The sequence below is a fragment of the Microcaecilia unicolor genome, chromosome 3, assembly GCF_901765095.1.
Source record: "Microcaecilia unicolor chromosome 3, aMicUni1.1, whole genome shotgun sequence".
Taxonomy (NCBI): domain Eukaryota; kingdom Metazoa; phylum Chordata; class Amphibia; order Gymnophiona; family Siphonopidae; genus Microcaecilia; species Microcaecilia unicolor.
Window position 1 is genome coordinate 27520752 of NC_044033.1, and position 18584 is coordinate 27539335.

General features: G+C 42.3%; 1 protein-coding gene across 1 annotated transcript in view; it reads left to right on the forward strand.

The window, feature by feature from the left end:
- PLEKHH2 (pleckstrin homology, MyTH4 and FERM domain containing H2) overlaps positions 1-18584 on the forward strand; it is a 229114-nt gene that overhangs the window by 204480 nt on the left and 6050 nt on the right. The window contains exons 24-28 of the mRNA XM_030195794.1: positions 5484-5581; positions 6462-6603; positions 9702-9847; positions 12355-12484; positions 16904-16990. Of these exons, the coding sequence (XP_030051654.1) occupies positions 5484-5581; positions 6462-6603; positions 9702-9847; positions 12355-12484; positions 16904-16990 (603 nt within the window). The remainder of the gene's footprint in view (positions 1-5483; positions 5582-6461; positions 6604-9701; positions 9848-12354; positions 12485-16903; positions 16991-18584) is intronic.

Sequence of the window (18584 nt, forward strand, 5' to 3'; positions counted from 1 at the left end):
ATGTCAGAAGAAGGCGGAACTGAGCGAAGGGAAGACTGACACGTCGGGGCGGGGGAGCGCCGCCTCCTCACTAACGCTACGCTGCCGCCGGACAGAGGTAAATTTAAACAAAAAAAAAAAAGGAAAAGGATCTAGGGAGAAGAGGGCGAGGTAAGCATGGTGCGGCGGGGCGCCCCCCAGAGGATGGCGCCCTCCTGCCATGCTTACCTTGCTTATCGTGTTGGCACGGCCCTGGGTATGAAGCCATGCTGACTATTGCAATGGACTTTATGCGGGATGTAAAGAACTACTCATAAAGAAACTACAGACTGCTCAAAACACAGCAGCCAGGCTTATCTTTGGAAAATTGTGATTAGACATCGCCAAACCCCTACAAGAAAAACTGCAATGGCTCCCAATCAAAGAACGTATTACGTTCAAAATCTGCACCCTGGTCCACAAGATAATCTGTGGCGAAGCCTCGAGTTATATGGCTGATTTCATAGATCTACCAACCAGAAACACAATTAGAACATCACAAACATACCTAAATCTTCACCACCCTAGCTGCAAGGAACTCAAGTACAAATCAATTTACAGATCCAGCTTCTCCTATATAAGAACGCAACTATGTAACACATTACCAAAAGCCATAAAGACAACACAGGATCACCTCAACTTCTGGAAATCAGTAAAGACCAGTCTGTTCAAAAAGGCATACCCTACTAATTCAACTTAAGTGCCTGAACTCAGCAACACAATGAAACCAAAACTTGCAATGAACAATATATTACCCTTCTTCTCTTGATTCTCTAATGTGTCTGTAACAACATCACTCTGTATTTGTTTCATCACCGGAGGTGGCTAACACCTCACGGTACTATGTAAGCCACATTGAGCCTGCAAATAGGTGGGAAAATGTGGGGCACAGATGCAACAAATAAATAAATTTGTCCGCTAGAAGGCAACAGAGGTTTCTTGATGTCTGGGAGGCTTATTTGAATAAGATATCACCACGGGCACGAAGTAAAATATTGAATAAGTTCTCTCTGGGGCGCCGAGGATAGTTTAGGTGGGTGGTAGGGGTTCACTGCACACCGTACACCAGGGAAGGGGTGGGGAGGACAGGGGGGGATGGGGTTTGATTGGTGGCAGCAAGTAGGGAGGGGATTTTATGGTTTCCTCTACAGCTCAGAGTCAGGGGAAATTCAGGAGATTGAATGGTTTTGGATTTCTCATCTTAAGTAGAGAGGTGTGGTAGCCGTGTTAGTCCACTCTTAAAGGTTATCAATAGAAATCAAACAAAATAAAACATGGAAAAGAAAATAAGATAATACCTTTTTTATTGGACATAACTTAATACATTTCTTGATTAGCTTTCGAAGGTTGCCCTTCTTCTACATGGAATCTTGCTACTCTTTGGGATTCTACATGGAGTGTTGCTACTCTTTGGGATTCTACATGGAATCTTGCTAGTCTTTGAGATTCTACTTGGAATGTTGCTACTCTTTGGGATTCTACATGGAATGTTGCTATTCTTTGGAGTTCTACATGTTAAATAGAGAGGTGTGGTAGCCGTGTTAGTCCACTCTTAAAGGTTATCAATAGAAATCAAACAAAATAAAACATGGAAAAGAAAATAAGATAATACTTTTTTATTGGACATAACTTAATACATTTCTTGATTAGCTTTCGAAGGTTGCCCTTCTTCTACATGGAATCTTGCTACTCTTTGGGATTCTACATGGAATCTTGCTAGTCTTTGAGATTCTACTTGGAATGTTGCTACTCTTTGGGATTCTACATGGAATGTTGCTACTCTTTGGAGTTCTACATGTTAAATAGAGAGGTGTGGTAGCCGTGTTAGTCCACTCTTAAAGGTTATCAATAGAAATCAAACAAAATAAAACATGGAAAAGAAAATAAGATAATACCTTTTTTATTGGACATAACTTAATACATTTCTTGATTAGCTTTTGAAGGTTGCCCTTTTTCTACATGGAATCTTGCTACTCTTTGGGATTCTACATGGAATGTTGCTACTCTTTGGGATTCTACATGGAATCTTGCTAGTCTTTGAGATTCTACTTGGAATGTTGCTACTCTTTGGGATTCTACATGGAATGTTGCTACTCTTTGGAGTTCTACATGTTAAATAGAGAGGTGTGGTAGCCGTGTTAGTCCACTCTTAAAGGTTATCAATAGAAATCAAACAAAATAAAACATGGAAAAGAAAATAAGATAATACCTTTTTATTTGGACATAACTTAATACATTTCTTGATTAGCTTTCGAAGGTTGCCCTTCTTCTACATGGAATCTTGCTACTCTTTGGGATTCTACATGGAATGTTGCTACTCTTTGGGATTCTACATGGAATCTTGCTAGTCTTTGAGATTCTACTTGGAATGTTGCTACTCTTTGGGATTCTACATGGAATGTTGATATTCTTTGGAGTTCTACATGTTAAATAGAGAGGTGTGGTAGCCGTGTTAGTCCACTCTTAAAGGTTATCAATAGAAATCAAACAAAATAAAACATGGAAAAGAAAATAAGATGATACCTTTTTTATTGGACATAACTTAATACATTTCTTGATTAGCTTTCGAAGGTTGCCCTTCTTCCTCAAAGGATTTCTCATGAATGTTATTTTATTTATTTATTAGGATTTATTTACCACCTTTTTGAAGGAGTTCATTCAAGGCAGCCTACAGTAAGAATAGATCAAACATGAGCAATAGACAATTACAGCAGTAAAAATATTCAAAAAGAATACAATAGTTGATACTTTAAGTTGTATTGTTTATTGTAACTAGTCGGATGTAAACTTGAGGTTAAGTTGGATGAGACGGGGGGGGGGGATTTGGGGGAACGTACTGCAATTGAGTGATGTTAATTGCTGCTTCACAATTTTGTTAAGTTTATTTAACAGTGGAGAATGTATGTCTTTCTTAATATAGAGGGATGGAGGGGAGGTGGGGTCATAAAGTTAAATTTTAGATGACAGATTATAATAGTGAGTCAATATAGAGAATGATTTTATGTTTTCTATTTGCATTTTGGTGTGTATACACTGCGGGATGAGATTCTCTGAAAAGTCATCAATAAAGAATTGTTGAAACATAGAAGATGTGCACGGTGTTATAGAATAGTGCACGCTGGGATTTACACCTGGTTTCAGTTGGTGTAAAACTGACTTATTCAAGAAGGCATACAATAAACAACCTTCCTAATTACTAAACAATAAGAATGAAGAATAAGACTGGATCGACCTTAACCACGCGACCGAGTAACCTCAATGCTCTTAATGAACAAACAATACCACTTCTAATCTAATACCGAATACTATATAACCACATAATGCTGACTAACCTCACTGCCAAACACTATCACTCTCACCCTAATGTCGATACCTGAGTAACAACATAATGCTGACACCTACGCAAGATCACAATGTATGTATGTACGCACTTGAATGTAAAACCATGTGCAACTCTGTAGTCCGGAAATGGCAATCGCCACTACGGCAAATGTAAGCCACATTGAGCCTGCAAATAGGTGGGAAAATGTGGGATACAAATGCTACAAATAATAATAATAAATCCTTGCGCCCAAAGTTTAGTGCGGATCCTGGCGTACAATAACTTTCCGTGCCAACATTTTTCCGCTCCGAATCTTGAGCGTCATTTACTGAATCCAGCCCATAAAACACCCAAACAAACAAAAAAAAACTCATATAACATGCTCACTTTATATAATGTGTGTGTGTTATAATGTAAAATATGACGTCAGCGAATCCAGTATGTCTCCATTTCCCTTCTTCTCCTCCCCCCCCCCCCTCCCCAGGGACTTCCACCACATGCCGCCAGTGTCTCCTCCTCCTCCTCTTCGTTTTCCCACATTGTGGCTTCAACCTAACCCCCCACTCCTGCATCCTCTCCCACAACAGAGCTCCATTTCGGAGAGAACCACTCCTTCCTCAGGAAACCCCAATGGTGGACATCAATTACAATATTCATATGGATCACCGCTAAGTATTATGTTTTGAAATACAGAAAAACTTTAGGTAAAAGGAAATAAAAAAAGAAGAAAAATTATACAGTAAAAGATATTGGATTAATGACGAATACATTCCGAATATGGATCACCGCTATGTAGAAAATGGCGACTGACAGCTTTGCTGGGTTTTTGATATTTTTGAATTTTTTTTACCTAAATGTAGTTGGCTTCCTATAGAATTACCCCATAGTGCTAGCACAGTGACTGCGCTCTCAATATGTTAAGCACCTCTGAATGCAGATAGTGGCACTGAATACACAGATTAAATTAAATGCCGTGGCCAGCCTTTACTTAAACAAAAAACAAATCAGATCAATTTCACCATTAGTGGCACTGAATACACAGATTAAATTAAATGCCGTGGCCGGCCTTTACTTAAACAAAAAACAAATCAGATCAATTTCACCATTAGTGGCACTGAATACACAGATTAAATTAAATGCCGTGGCCAGCCTTTACTTAAAACAAATCAGATCAATTTCACCATTAGTGGCACTGAATACACAGATTAAATTAAATGCCGTGGCCAGCCTTTACTTAAACAAAAAACAAATCAGATCAATTTCACCATTAGTGGCACTGAATATACAGATTAAATTAAATGCCGTGGCCGGCCTTTACTTAAAACAAATCAGATCAATTTCACCATTAGTGGCACTGAATACACAGATTAAATTAAATGCTGTGGCCAGCCTTTACTTAAACAAAAAACAACTCCGATCAATTTCACCATACTAAAAGCAGGCTAAATCTGAAAAGAAAATGGTGAACTTAAGGAACACAGGAAAACCTTAAGTATGAAGAATTCACAAAAATGGAGGAAAAGACCTCATAAAAGACCAGTACAGATAAAGCTGTAGCATAAATTTTAAGTGTAACCACTTCAAACTGTAACCAGTCAAAAAGTAATGCTAGTCTCTTTAATAGTGTCCAAAAAATAAACAATGTGTGTCAAAATAAATGAAAAAGACACACTTAACTTTGGTTGCACTGCAAGGTTGCCGTCCACTGCATAGAAACATCACAGCACTTGAACATCCTGGCACCTAATTCAACAGCAAGAAGGATCCAGTCTTGAAGCGGTGAGATAATCAACAAACTCACACTGCAGTATGTTTGATCCACCCTGGCACAGTCATGGAGAAATGACAACCCTATGCTGATTCCCCCTTTGCAGTCCAAGGATTCGGAAGCTGGTGCCACAATTGTAGAAATGTACCTGGAGGTGAAATGTTGAAGTGGTGTTGGGAAGTTAATATGATTGTACGAGTGTCATTGGAGGTCAGGTGCTAGACTGAAACTGGGAAGATGGTGTTGTGATTGTACAGGTGTAACTGCAGGTGAGGTGCTCTAGGTGATTCTGAAGCCATTTTTGCACCGGATCAACTCGTTAGATAATGAAGAAATGAGGCTACTTTAGATTAATAAAACTGCCTTTCTGCCTAGATCTGTGATATTATTTCAAAGTGGGAGCAGACCTTCAAGGAACAGCATCCTGGGAAATGTGAGAGCACAAGGACTGTCCGTCTCACTTACAAGAACAGGTACACACACAGAACTGATTCCCTCCTTATCTCTCTGCCTTTAGTAAGACCAGCTTCAGTTTCCTGAGTACCTGGTGTGATGGGTGATAGATAAATATTCAGCATTTACTGCTGGGGTGCAGAGGACCATTAGCTGAGACCATAGCGTGAAACATATAAACGGTGAGTGACCGACTCACTCGCAAATGCCCAGTAGAGACTTCCCTCTCTGTCCCGCCCCCGCGTCAATACGTGATGACAGGGGCGGGACAGAGAGAGAAACTGCGCAAAGCCGCTGAGGTCACTACCGCTCCCCCCCTGCCCGAGGTTGCCGCTACCGCTCCCCCCACCCGGTATCGCCGCCGCCAGCCCTCCACCCGGCCCAGGCCCTCTCTCCGCTACTGAACTTACATCCATTCGCCGGAACGTAGCAGGGCAGATTACGTCACACGAGGGCGGGACACAGGCAGAGAAGGAAGGCCAACGGCAGCTCAGCTGATCTGCCCTGCTGCGTTCCGGCGAATGGATGTAAGTTCAGTAGCGGAGAGAGGGCCTGGGCTGGGTGGAGGGGCGACTCCGGGGGTGGGTAGGGGGAACGGTAGCGGGGGAAAGGGGAGCGGTGGCGACCACGCGGGGGGGGGGGCAGTGTCAACCTCCGAAAACCCCAATACCAGCCCGTTTTAGCGGGCTCAACGGCTAGTACAGGAATATAGAAGAGAAGCACATATTTCTCTGCTATTCTCTGCTTTTCCTAGGGATGTAAAAGATTTTACTCACGAGTGTGGCCTGGTATTTTGCCAACAATCTTAAAACCCAACTTTTCCCGAAGGAGAAGAAAACACGAAGTACCAGATAATCCTTTTTATTTTATGTATTTTAAGGATCCCACATTTCTTTGCAGGCTCTGCTTCTCAAAACAGTTCTCTGGGGAGACAGAGAGAGAGAAGTTGCTGTTGATGTTTCAGACAAACGATCAGATCGTACATGGATTATTTCCTGTTAACAAGGAGTTGGCATTGGAAATGGCGGCTCTTGTGGCTCAGGTAATCTCTGAAATGTTATATGATTACTGTATATTATATCTTACTGTTCCTGAATACAGTTAAATGTTTACTTCTGTAACCCCATGCAAGGAAAGCAAAACCCCCTGAGCTTCCACTTTGGTCTTAAAATCCTTGCAAGAACGATAGACTTCAGCATAGACCAGTATAAGTCGTTGCTTCTTTCCACGTAAAATAATCACATTTGGGGTCATTTGCAACACTCTAGGACAAGGCCTTTCAATCCAGTTCCCAGGACACATCCATTCAGTCAGGTTTTCAGGATATTCACAATGAATATGCATCAGATGCATTTGCATGCACTACCTGCATTGTATCCACATCTATCTCATGCATATTCATTATGGGTGTCCTGAAAACCTAACCGGCTAGGTGTGTGCCAAGGACTGGGTTGAGAACCACTGCTCTACAAGCGAGTACAGCATCTGTGCTACTTCTTACCATTTTCTATAAAGGCGCTGTCTCACTATAACAGATTATTTTCTGTTGTGAAATGCATTGGGGGGGGGGGGGGGACATGGGTGCTATAGCAAAAGGTTCACACCTCAAATAAGCGTAAAGATAGAAACAGAGAAAAATGAAGGCAGATAAAGACCATATGACCTATCCAGTCTGCTCATATATGTCATCTATATTTTTATTTATTTTTATTTTTTGTTACATTTGTACCCCACACTTTCCCACTCATGGCAGGCTCAATGCGGCGGGCAATGGAGGGTTAAGTGACTTGCCCACAGTCACAAGGAGCTGCTTGTGCCGGGAATCTAACTCAGTTCCCCAGGACCAAAGTCCACCACCCTAACCACTAGGCCACTCCTCCACTCCCTTCCTCTCCCTTGGAAGAGCCTATGTACTTGTCCCAAAGTTTCTTGAATTCAGATTCAGTTTTCGTCTCCACCACCTCCACTGGGAGACTGTTCCACGAATTTACCACCCTTTCCATGAAGAAGTATTTCCTCAGGTTACTTCTGAGTCTCTCTTCTTTGACCTTGATCCTATGCCCCCACATTCCAGAGCTTCCTTTCAGTTGAAAGACACTCGCCTCCTGTGCATTTATGCCATAGAGGAATTTAAACATCTATCGTATCTCCCCTCTCCTGCCTTTCTTCCAAAGTATACATATTGAGATCTTTAAGTCTGTCTCTATATGCTTTACTGTGTGACAAAGACCACTGATGTAGAATATGATAATATGAGTGAAAAAAAGAAAGCAGGTATACAAATAAAACTAAAAGAGGAAGCAGTAGGATTAAGAATTAGGTAGGCTGATATTTTCAGAATCTTTGTTTGTGCTGCTGCTGCTACTTTCAATGTTGTATATGTGAACAAAACACCCAGCCCCTATAATAATCCTTCATCATTTACCAAAAATACAATTTTTTAGTAGAAGTATCGGATCTATCAGATGTGCTGTCAGGATTTCAAGGCAGAAACTAGGTTCGTGAGCCCTTGGGCCACTGCCATGGAGCAGCAGTGGCAGGCAAAACCACCCCACACCAGAGACAAGGCAGAACTCTGACAGAAACAGCTAGACTTCACCTGCACTTGACCGCCGTTCCTCAGGAGTTGAGCCCCTGGGTGCAGGCGGCCGGCAGGACTTACCAGACAGGGCAGGAACTGGATACCCACTAGGTTGAACAGGGACTGAGGGTCAGAAAGAAAGGGAATATACATGGGCAGCAAGGCAGGAAACTGGGCGAGGACTCACAGACAGACAATACTACACAAGGCAGGAAATGGACATGTTAGAGGACAGGAACTGAAAGCTGCCAAGCAGCCACTGAAACAGGGTACAAAATACTGACAGACAAGAATCAGGACTGAAAGCTGCAGAGCAGCCACTAAGCAAGAACACAGACAGAAACTAGACAAGGAATACAGACCAGAAACAAGACTAGGAAATAAGCAATAAACCTAAGCTAAGCTACACACAGACTAACTAGAACTGGACAAGAAACTCAAACAAGAAACCAGACTAGGCAGAAGTGCAATAAAGCACCAACAAACCAGCGACCTTAGACGATGCAAAGGCAAACAGAGAAGTTTCCAAGTGATTAATAAAGCCCATCAGCTGCTGAAGCTCAGCTGCAGGAATCACAAGGCAGCTACGGGTGCTGTTCAGGCCCAAACAAGAAAAGCAAGTATGGCAGCCTGGAAGATCCGGACCGGACTGGGCTGAAGTCTGGAACGTGTGACAGTTCATAGCAGCCACCGGTTCTGGCCACCAGAGGTCGAGGTGAGCGTAGACAAGGAAACATTCACATACGTGACATGTGCATGGCTCCACCACACTGGCTCAGTACCTTAAGCCAAATACAATTTAGGGTGGGCATGTATTTGTCATTAATCCAATATCTTTTACTATATAATTTTTCTTTTTTTATTTTATCTAAAGTTTTTCTATATTTCAAAACATAATACTTAGCTTAAAAGAGCTTCTTCTTTAGTTCACATCATTAAGTCTTCCATAAGACACTGCACACTGTAGTAAAGGAGACCTCTCACGCCAACATGAATCCATGTTTCACCATAGGCTGTGTCAAGGTCCTTCTCCAATCAAAAAAGAAAAAAAGCCGACTTTGATTGGAGACGGCCCTTGACACAGCCTATGGTGAAACATGGATTCATGTTGGCGTGAGAGGTCTCCTTTACAACAGTGTGCAATGTCTTATGGAAGACAATGATGTGAACCAAAGAAGAAAAAGAAGCTTTTTTAAGCTAAGTATTATGTTTTGAAATATAGAACAACTTTAGATAAAAGGAAATAAAAAAGAAGAAAAATTATACAGTAAAAGATATTGGATTAATGACGAATACATGCCCACCCTAAATTGAATTTGGCTTAAGTTACTGAGCCAGTGTGGTGGAGTCATGCGCGTCTGATAGATCCGATACTTCTACTAAAAAATTGTATTTTTGGTAAATGAATGAAGGATTATTATAGGAGTTGGGTGTTTTGTTCATGTTTATACTGCTTCCTCCTTTGATGACTATTATTAGTACTACTGACATTGAGACTTTCAATGTTGTGTCACAGACTACCAGCTTTTCCATTCTGTTTCCTCTGATTGCCCCACCAGGTGGAGACTGGGGACTATGAACAGCCATTCTCTACCCCAGCAGGGCAAGGGACATCTCAGTCCAAGGGTAACCAAGCAATAAAACAAGCCCTGGAGAGATTTTATCCCAAGCAGTACAGACACGGCTGCTCAGAGGAGCAATTACGGTAAGATACAGTATCAACACGCTACTGGGCAAAATTTAAAGTTAATTTTAGCATGGTTGCATACAGGTTATAAAAATGTGCTCTTATATTCCCACACACACCATCTGTGAGCGAGATATCTTATCTGTGTAAAGCTGCCATTTCATGAGCAGCAAGAGAAATAGAAGTGCTCTTTTTATAACCCATATTTCCCAAGAAGTCACAGGAAGAGAGGAATTGGTATAAAAGAAAAGAGCCAATTCCTGGGTTTTATTTTAAGGTTGCTTACTGGTTCTATTTTATTTGGGGCAGGCTGATCTAATACGGGTTTTACCTCCTTCCCCAGCATAAACATTTTGTTCTGATTTTTGATGATAAAAGCAGAAATATGAGCCTATGCAGGAGGTGGAGAAAAAAAGCAGGGACGAGCAGCTTGTGCTGATAACCCTCTTAAAAAGAGGTGTTCGTGGCTTTGTATTAGGCCCCTTAGCCATCAGATAGCAAGCTTTACTCCCCCTGGCGTTTGCCTAACCAAGCTCTGAACTGGAAGAGTGAATTGTGAAATAATGTGGTAAAAAGGGGAAATCACCTTTATCTTGGTTTTAAAGATGATTCTAGTGAATAATTGTGTATTTATAATTTTTTTTCTTACATTTGTACCCCGCGCTTCCCCACTCATAGCAGGTTCAATGCGGCTTACGTATTATATATAGGTACTTATTTGTACCTGGGGCAATGGAGGGTTAAGTGACTTGCCCAGAGTCACAAGGAGCTGCCTGTGCCTGCAGTGGGAATCGAACCCAGTTCCCCAGGACCAAAGTCCACCACTCTAACCACTAGGCCACTCCTCCACTCCATATTAACATCTCATGTTCAACGGTAACAAGACACTTTTTTTTTTTTTTAAGAGAGCATTGAAATGAGATAGTCCCCCGGATTCTATGTAGCACAACTTAAGTTCTGCGAGCAAATCCAGTTGTATTCTGGATTCGCGCATGCAACTTAATTAGTTGACAAGCCATTCAATGCCAATAATTGCCACTTAGGCAATTATTGACACTAACTGGCATTAATTAGAATTTATGCGCAGAATTGTTTTAGCGTATTTTATAATGCGATGCACGTAAACTGTAAGTCACATTGAACAGGGGGCCTGGCCATGGGGGTGGAATGGGTGGGTTGTAGGCATTTCTAAAATCCATGCTTGTTATAGAACACACCCAGTCCTCACCTAATTTAGGTGTCGGTATTTAAACCAAATTTTATTTGGCATAACTTCCTGCAACTAAATTTAGTTGTGCGGATGGGCGCTTGGAAATTTAGGCTGTGATGTAAATGAATTTAACAGCTTAGATGTAAGTTTGTCTTCGCCATACACACAGCAAATGCAAAATTGGTTGTCTGTATTGTTTAAGACCCTGATGAAGCCGTGTTTGTCGGTGAAACGGGTCCCGTTGACCTTGCATACAGCAGACATTTTCTGTTGATGTTAAATTAATTTATATCACAGGCACTTTAAAAACTGATTTTGAGTAATTTAGAAGAAAAAGTTGCAATATCTTTTGTCTTTTTCATCTGCAAAAGCGTGTGGAAGAATATGCAATAAATTTGGATACTTCCTTTGCATTTGCTTGGGAGATTTTTTTGCTTACTGAGATAAGTGGCACTATCCCCAAAATGGCCCAAATCCCACCCCCTTTTAGGATGCATAACTTTGGGCTAATAAGAATTTGCATGTCCAAAGATATATAAATTAATATATGCATCTAGCTTCTCCTACATCAGCACACAATTGTGGAATGCACTTCCAAAGGCCTTAAAAATAATGCACGACTTAACAGCCTTCCGGAAGTTACTAAAGACCAACCTATTCAAGAAGACATACCATAATGAACCATCATAATTGACCTACTTCAGAACCAGATAAAGCCAAATTCTTTACACCTGATCGTATCAATCAATTTGTCACCAATGAACATTAACGCATTACCCCTTTATCTCTTATGCCTGAAATGAACTGTTTATCCAACTTATTTTATAATTTACCTTAACATTTATGAACTTTAATGTAACAGTACTTTGTATTTCTCATTCCGGAAATGGCGTTCGCCATTACGGCATAATGTAAGCCACATTGAGCTTGCAAAAAGGTGGGAAAATGTGGGATACAAATGCAACAAATAAATAAATATTCAACCCCCAGAGGAATAGCTTCAGATGCATCTACTAGAGTAGACTGTCTTCACCAATCTGGCGTTAAATGTGACACCAGTCCTTGGATCTCAGAGGTATTCCTATATGATATGGATGTTAAGACACCTGCTTGTTACATATTGAGGCATATTTTCAAAGCACTTTGGGAGGCTAAGTTCCATAGGTTTCTATGGAACTTTGGGAGGCTAAGTGCTTTGAAAATATGCCTCATTATGTACTACTGGCAAAACGTTTGCAGCCTCTGGCAAGAGCCATTACTTGAATTATATCTGTGGCATTGCTCTGAATACCCTGTCCTTTTTCCTTATCTATAGACAGCTTCATCAGCGAATCGCAGCAAGGTGGACGGCTCTTCGTGGACACAGTGTGGCGGATTGCGTGCGCATTTATCTGACTGTTGCTAAGAAGTGGCCCTTCTTTGGCGCCAAGCTGTTTTCTGCAAAGGTAGAGAATCATATTTTGTGGGTTTTAAATCCATTGTGTGTGGAGCTGTGAAATACTAAGTGTACAGCGCTGCGTACGTCTAGTAGCGCTATAGAAATGATGAGTAGTAGTAGTGAGTTAAGAAACTTGGTTTGAGGCCAATAAGAAGTTATCTCTTTAAAATGTGCTTTTCAAAAGCATTTATGAGGTTAGCACCTGATGCTAACCATGTGAGTTTTTTTAAATGTGCATGGAAGGCAAAATATACTTTTGACTACACATCTTGGTGTCCAGCCTAAAGTTACCCAAAAAAGGCCCGATATTCAAAGCAATTTAAGCAGGCAGGAGAGGCTCTTTCCCTCTTGAATCACCTGGGGCTGATTTAGTGGCGCTAAACCTGGCAGCGCCATGGAATATCGGCTCTGACAGCACAAAATAATGGGCAGCGCAGGTCAGGGGAGGCACAGGGGGTTGGGAGGAGCCCAGCAGTTATACATGTGCCGGCAGTATTCAGACTGCCGGGGGGGGGGGGGGGGGGGGGGGGGGGAGAGAGATGAGGGTGGGGCAGCATATTCAGGGAGAGGTTGGGAGGCTTCTACATGATTCCAACTGAGGAAGGGAGGGGGCTTTTTAGGGGGGGCCATGAGGGGGATTGCGGGCACTAGAAAAAAACCTAAAAAAGTTATGCAGGTCCCAGCTGATATTCAACCGGGGGCCCACATTAATTGTCTCATGTAGTCCCCAGCTAAATATCGGTCTGCTCCGGCTGGCACTTGTGGGACAATTTAGTGTTGGGATATTCAGTGCAGGTGCCCGCACATTGCCCAGCACTAAATAACCAGGGCTAAATTAACTGGTGACAGTTGGCATTTAAGAAATCCCTGACCGCGGCTGAATATTGGCCAGATAACAAATAGAGGCATTTCAGGGTGCCTCCAAAAGTTATCCAGATATTGGCATTATTTAGCCGCTATCTTGATTACCTTATCCACTTATGGGGCAATTCTACATTTATGCGTGTACATGCACACCTACAGATGTAAAGGCTACCAAGGCTCCTAAGGGCCTTTTTTATCAAGCCACACTAGCGGCTCCCAGTTCGGCAAAACCAACAAAGCCCATTCACTTTGAATAGACTCCGTCGGCATTGGTGCACGGGAACCACTAGTGAATCTTAATTAAAAAAAAAAAAAAAAAAAAAGGCCCCAAGTGTGGTACTGGAAATATTTGCATAACTTACATAGCGCATATTTTCAAGCAGGGTGTACACAGGGGTGTAGCATGGGCAAGACATAGGCAGGGCTCCCACTTACATATGTAACTTACAGAAGACTGTAAGCTAGATGTATGCTTGCTGCATTTAGGACACAAACTGGCTATTTTGGGGGCGTTCCGGGGTCAGAGTGGGCACTTGGCCGATTAAGTATTAATCACAGCGTAACTGACCAGGTTAATCGCATAAGTAAGAGTGACTTTTATGCAGTTCTGTCTTTACGCGGTAACTTATAGTTGGTTAGGTGCTGAATATCGCACTTAACTGGCTCCAGATACCCGGAAATTCAGTGCTGGTGCACGGACATGGCCCGGCATTGAATTTCTGGGTTTAATCCCAACGGTGATTATCAAAACAATGATTGCCGCTGGCTGAATATGAGGCCCATTTAGAATCAGAACAGCTTCAAGACTCCCTTCTAACGCTCAGCTGAAGTATTCACTCAAGATCTGATCTTCCAAGTTGCAACGGTCTAAAAGCTACACTTTTTCTGCTTGTTTTGGATCCTATACCTCTGTCCCTACAGGTTTAATTTGTTTAAAGCATTGATGTTGGACACGCCTGTTGGGGAGTGACAGTAAATTTTAAAGATGCCAAGCATGCAACTTTCTTAATGGATTGATTGAAAGAATTTGTCATGCATTTCTGAGAGTGCAGATGGGTGTAGAAATAAAGTCGGTCCTGGGGGGCCTGCATAACACCCATTCGACGCCTCACTGCTCCCAGCGCGAGTTGGTCTCTCAGCAGCCATTACCTTTCTTCCTGACGTCGATCCTCCTGTCGATGTCGACGCCGCTGACCTTGGTTCCGATGTCGATGCCGACGTTGAAGGACCGGACTGAGCCCCAAAAGGTTTTTCTCATTGGGCTTCTTGAGACGCTTGAGTCCGTTTCGTCATACGAAGACACAGACTACAAGCAGCTGGGCAATGTTCGGGCTCAAGGCACTGGATACACCAGGCGTGGGTGTCGGTACCTGAGATAGTCCGGTTGCACCGCGTACAACGCTTGAAGCCGCTGGGTGTCTTCGATGACATGGAAGGGAAAACGGCTTCGGCGAAATCAAACGACACAATTGTGCCTTGAAAAGAAAAAGAGGCACAAAAGAAAGGAAAGAACCCAGCCATGCGGCCTGAAAGTTGACCGCGTCAAAAAAGAAAGAAAACTTATTAAAAAGGTGCTAAAAACTAGAAAAATACGGGAGAAGGTTTTTTTTTTTAGAATGAGAAGAAAAGTAAACGAACTCATCGTCAAGACTCTTTCTCCTGGGCTAAAAATGAAGAGAAGTGTAGAAATGCCATGGACAAGAAAAAACTGAGGAAGCACACTCACGCAATGGGCGGGAAATCGTCCGTGCATGCGCGGTGTGTGCGATTCGCGCGCTAGAAGACTCTAGCAAAACTTTGTTTTATTTTGCTGGCAAAATGCCGATTCCTGGGCCGACGCGGACGTCGACCCACACGTGAGAACAAGCAGCCTGCTTGTCTTCGGAGAATAGCGGCTGCTGTGCGCTAAAGGCGATACAGCCCATTCACTTTGAATGGGCTGTGTTGGCATTACCGTGTGGCTTAGTAAACAGAGGGGAGAATTAGTATAATCAAAATCAAATAATTTACTATATAAATGCTAGGACGCCCATAGGTATAAAATGGGCATCTTAGAAATTAGTGCGTACTAATTCTGTTATCACGCACTAAGCTTTAGTAAAAGGACCCCTTTGTTCGCTACTGGGGACAGGCTTCCAGAACTATTTTGTAAAGGTACGTATGAACCTATGGTGCCTAGTCAGCACTTCACAAAGGTTCAGAAGATTTAAAGATTCATATCAATGCATAAGTAGTGCCCCCATTTATAAACAAGCCTAATTATTTATATCAGAAACAGTTGCCATTTCAGGGTTTTAAAGAGTAGGGCATTCAAAGCATCCACCACCCTCTCTATTTTTTTCACGGAGAGGGTGGTGGATGCTTGGAATGCCCTCCCGCGGGAGGTGGTGGAGATGAAAACGGTAACGGAATTCAAACATGCTTGGGGTAGGCATAAAGGAATCCTGTGCAGAAGGAATGGATCCTCAGAAGCTTAGCCGAAATTGGGTGGCAGAGCAGGTGGGGGGAAGAGGGGTTGGTGGTTGGGAGGCGAGGATAGTGGAGGGCAGACTTATACGGTCTGTGCCAGAGCCGGTGATGGGAGGCGGGACTGGTGGTTGGGAGGCGGGAAATACTGCTGGGCAGACTTGTACGGTCTGTGCCCTGAAAAAGGCAGGTACAAATCAAGGTAAGGTATACACATATGAGTTTATCTTGTTGGGCAGACTGGATGGACCATGCAGGTCTTTTTCTGCCATCATCTACTATGTTACTATATTACTATAGCCTTCCTCATAGGTCCAATAGAACTTTAAAAAAAAAAAATCCTTACATATAGACCAGTATGAAAAATTATAAGGTGCAGTTTCTACCGAGAAAAATAATGCTTGAAGATCTGAATAGAAGCTATATATTAAAGCATTTAAAAAATAGTTCTGTTGGCCCAGTGAGGAAGGCTACAGCCGGTTGCTCTTTCGAAGCTTGATGTGGCTGCTATTTCTGATGGTCCGATATAAATATTAGTAGAAAAAGAATCCATTCCATTCATTTCCAAAATGGTCTGAATCCTGGCATGGCTACATTTAACAGGCACTGCGTCTCAAAGGAAATTTAAAAAGCTGAAAGTTTTGCATCTAATGCCGCACTTCCAGAGCTCCTTTGCAAAGAAACATCTTCAGCCGGCTTAACCAATCTTTTAGGTCTATTAAAATGATTTATTTATTTACTTATTTGTTTATTTATTTATTTTTGTAGCATTTGTATCCCACATTTTCCCACCAATTTGCAGCCTCAATGTGGCTTACATTTGCCGTAGTGGCGGTTGCCATTTCCGGATTACAGATCCCTTCACTGGAAGGTATTACATAGAGATTGTATTTTGCCAGTTAAATAACTGACTGCAGGGCACAGCCAAGCATGATCTAGAGATGCAGGAAGATAATTCTGCAAGAAATAGAACATTTTAAAAAAATGTAGAATTTTCAGATCCAGAGATTGCTAAATACAAATGCGCTGTATATTTTCTATGTCTGGGTTTCTACTGGCATGCTGTTCTTAACAAAAAGCACTTCTTTCTTCGTAGCCCTTGCCTCCATCTCCAACAGAGAATACCCTTGTCTGGCTCGCAGTGCATGAAGATGGCATTAGCATCCTGGAATACATCTCCATGGTAAGATGGCAGAGCCTGGCTCTGCTTTTTACATATCCTTTCTCAGTGGTAAATGTGTACAGTTTCTCCACCAATTCCAGTTCAGTGGGGTTAAGGAAAATGAATAGAGGAAAAGGCCCTTTGCAGTTGAAGGGAAGGATGATGCTCTTCATGTAAAAGAAGGTCTTTGTAAAGGGGCATCAGGGTCTATTTGCACCTTCTGTTTAAGGCTGGTGTGGTGCTTCCTGCAAAATATGAAATACAACAATATTTCTTCTTTATTTACGAGTGACTAAGGAGGCTCTAGGGCTTTTCAGCTTGGAGAAGAGACGGCTGAGGGGAGACATGATAGAGGTATATAAAATAATGAGTGGAGTGGAACAGGTGGATGTGAAGCGTCTGTTCACGCTTTCCAAAAATACTAGGACTAGGGGGCATGCGATGAAACTACAGTGTAGTAAATTTAAAACAAATCGGAGAAAATGTTTCTTCACCCAACGCGTAATTAAACTCTGGAATTTGTTGCCGGAAAATGTGGTGAAGGCGGTTAGCTTAGCAGAGTTTAGAAAAGGGTTAGACGGTTTCCTAAAGGACAAGTCCATAAACCACTACTAAATGGATTTAGGAAAAATCCACAATTCCAGGAATAACATGTATAGAATGTTTGTACGTTTGGGAAGCTTGCCAGGTGCCCTTGGCCTGGATTGGCCGCTGTCGTGGACAGGATGCTGGGCTCGATGGACCCTTGGTCTTTTCCCAGTGTGGCATTACTTATGTACTTATGACTTATTAAAGGAATTAAAACTGAAAGCATTGTCCAAAATCCAGCACTCCTTTATTGCTCTTTTGTTTCTTACACTAGTGACAATGTACAGTAAGTAACCGCATGCTGACTGCATTGCGCAGTCCACTCCCATTTCCCTTCCCGTAACAAGGTATGAAGTCAGCCCATGAATTAGCATGCTGTAACCATTACCATGCTGGTATGACAGTATATGCCAATTCATATTCGAGTAGCTTGGCACACTTCAGCAAAAGGACCGCTTGGTGCCCAGCATCCTTGCTCTCCTATTCTTTTGCTCGCTGTGCTTCAGAATGGACAATTAGATCACATCTATTAGAAAACAACACACAGAGCACTTGCATGCACTCATTCCAGCTGCCACCCATCATTGAGTGGAGGAGTAGCCTAATGGTTAGTGCAGCGGGCTTTGATCCTGGCAACCTGGGTTCGATTCCCACTCCAGCTCCTTGTGACCTTGGGCAAGTCACCTAACCCTCCATTGTCACAGATACAAAAAGCAGATTGTGAGCCCCCTAGGGACGGAGAAAGTACCTGTAGGGTCATTCCGTGCCAAGTGGTCTAAACCTTCCCACCATCAGGTCTCCAATTTTGTTCAAATTTTATCTGTTGCGCGAGTCAGGTGTTAAACGAAGTTTCCCCAAAATTTGAGGTCTCTAACTGCAATAGTTGCAGATCTAGACCCCCTTTTCTGAATGGTTGTCAGTCCATGAGCGCGTGACAATTACCAAAATGCCATTTTTGGGGGTCTAATAAAGTCCAAACAGAATTATAAGAATGGCTAAAAAATTCAAATCCTGTACAGTTTTTGAT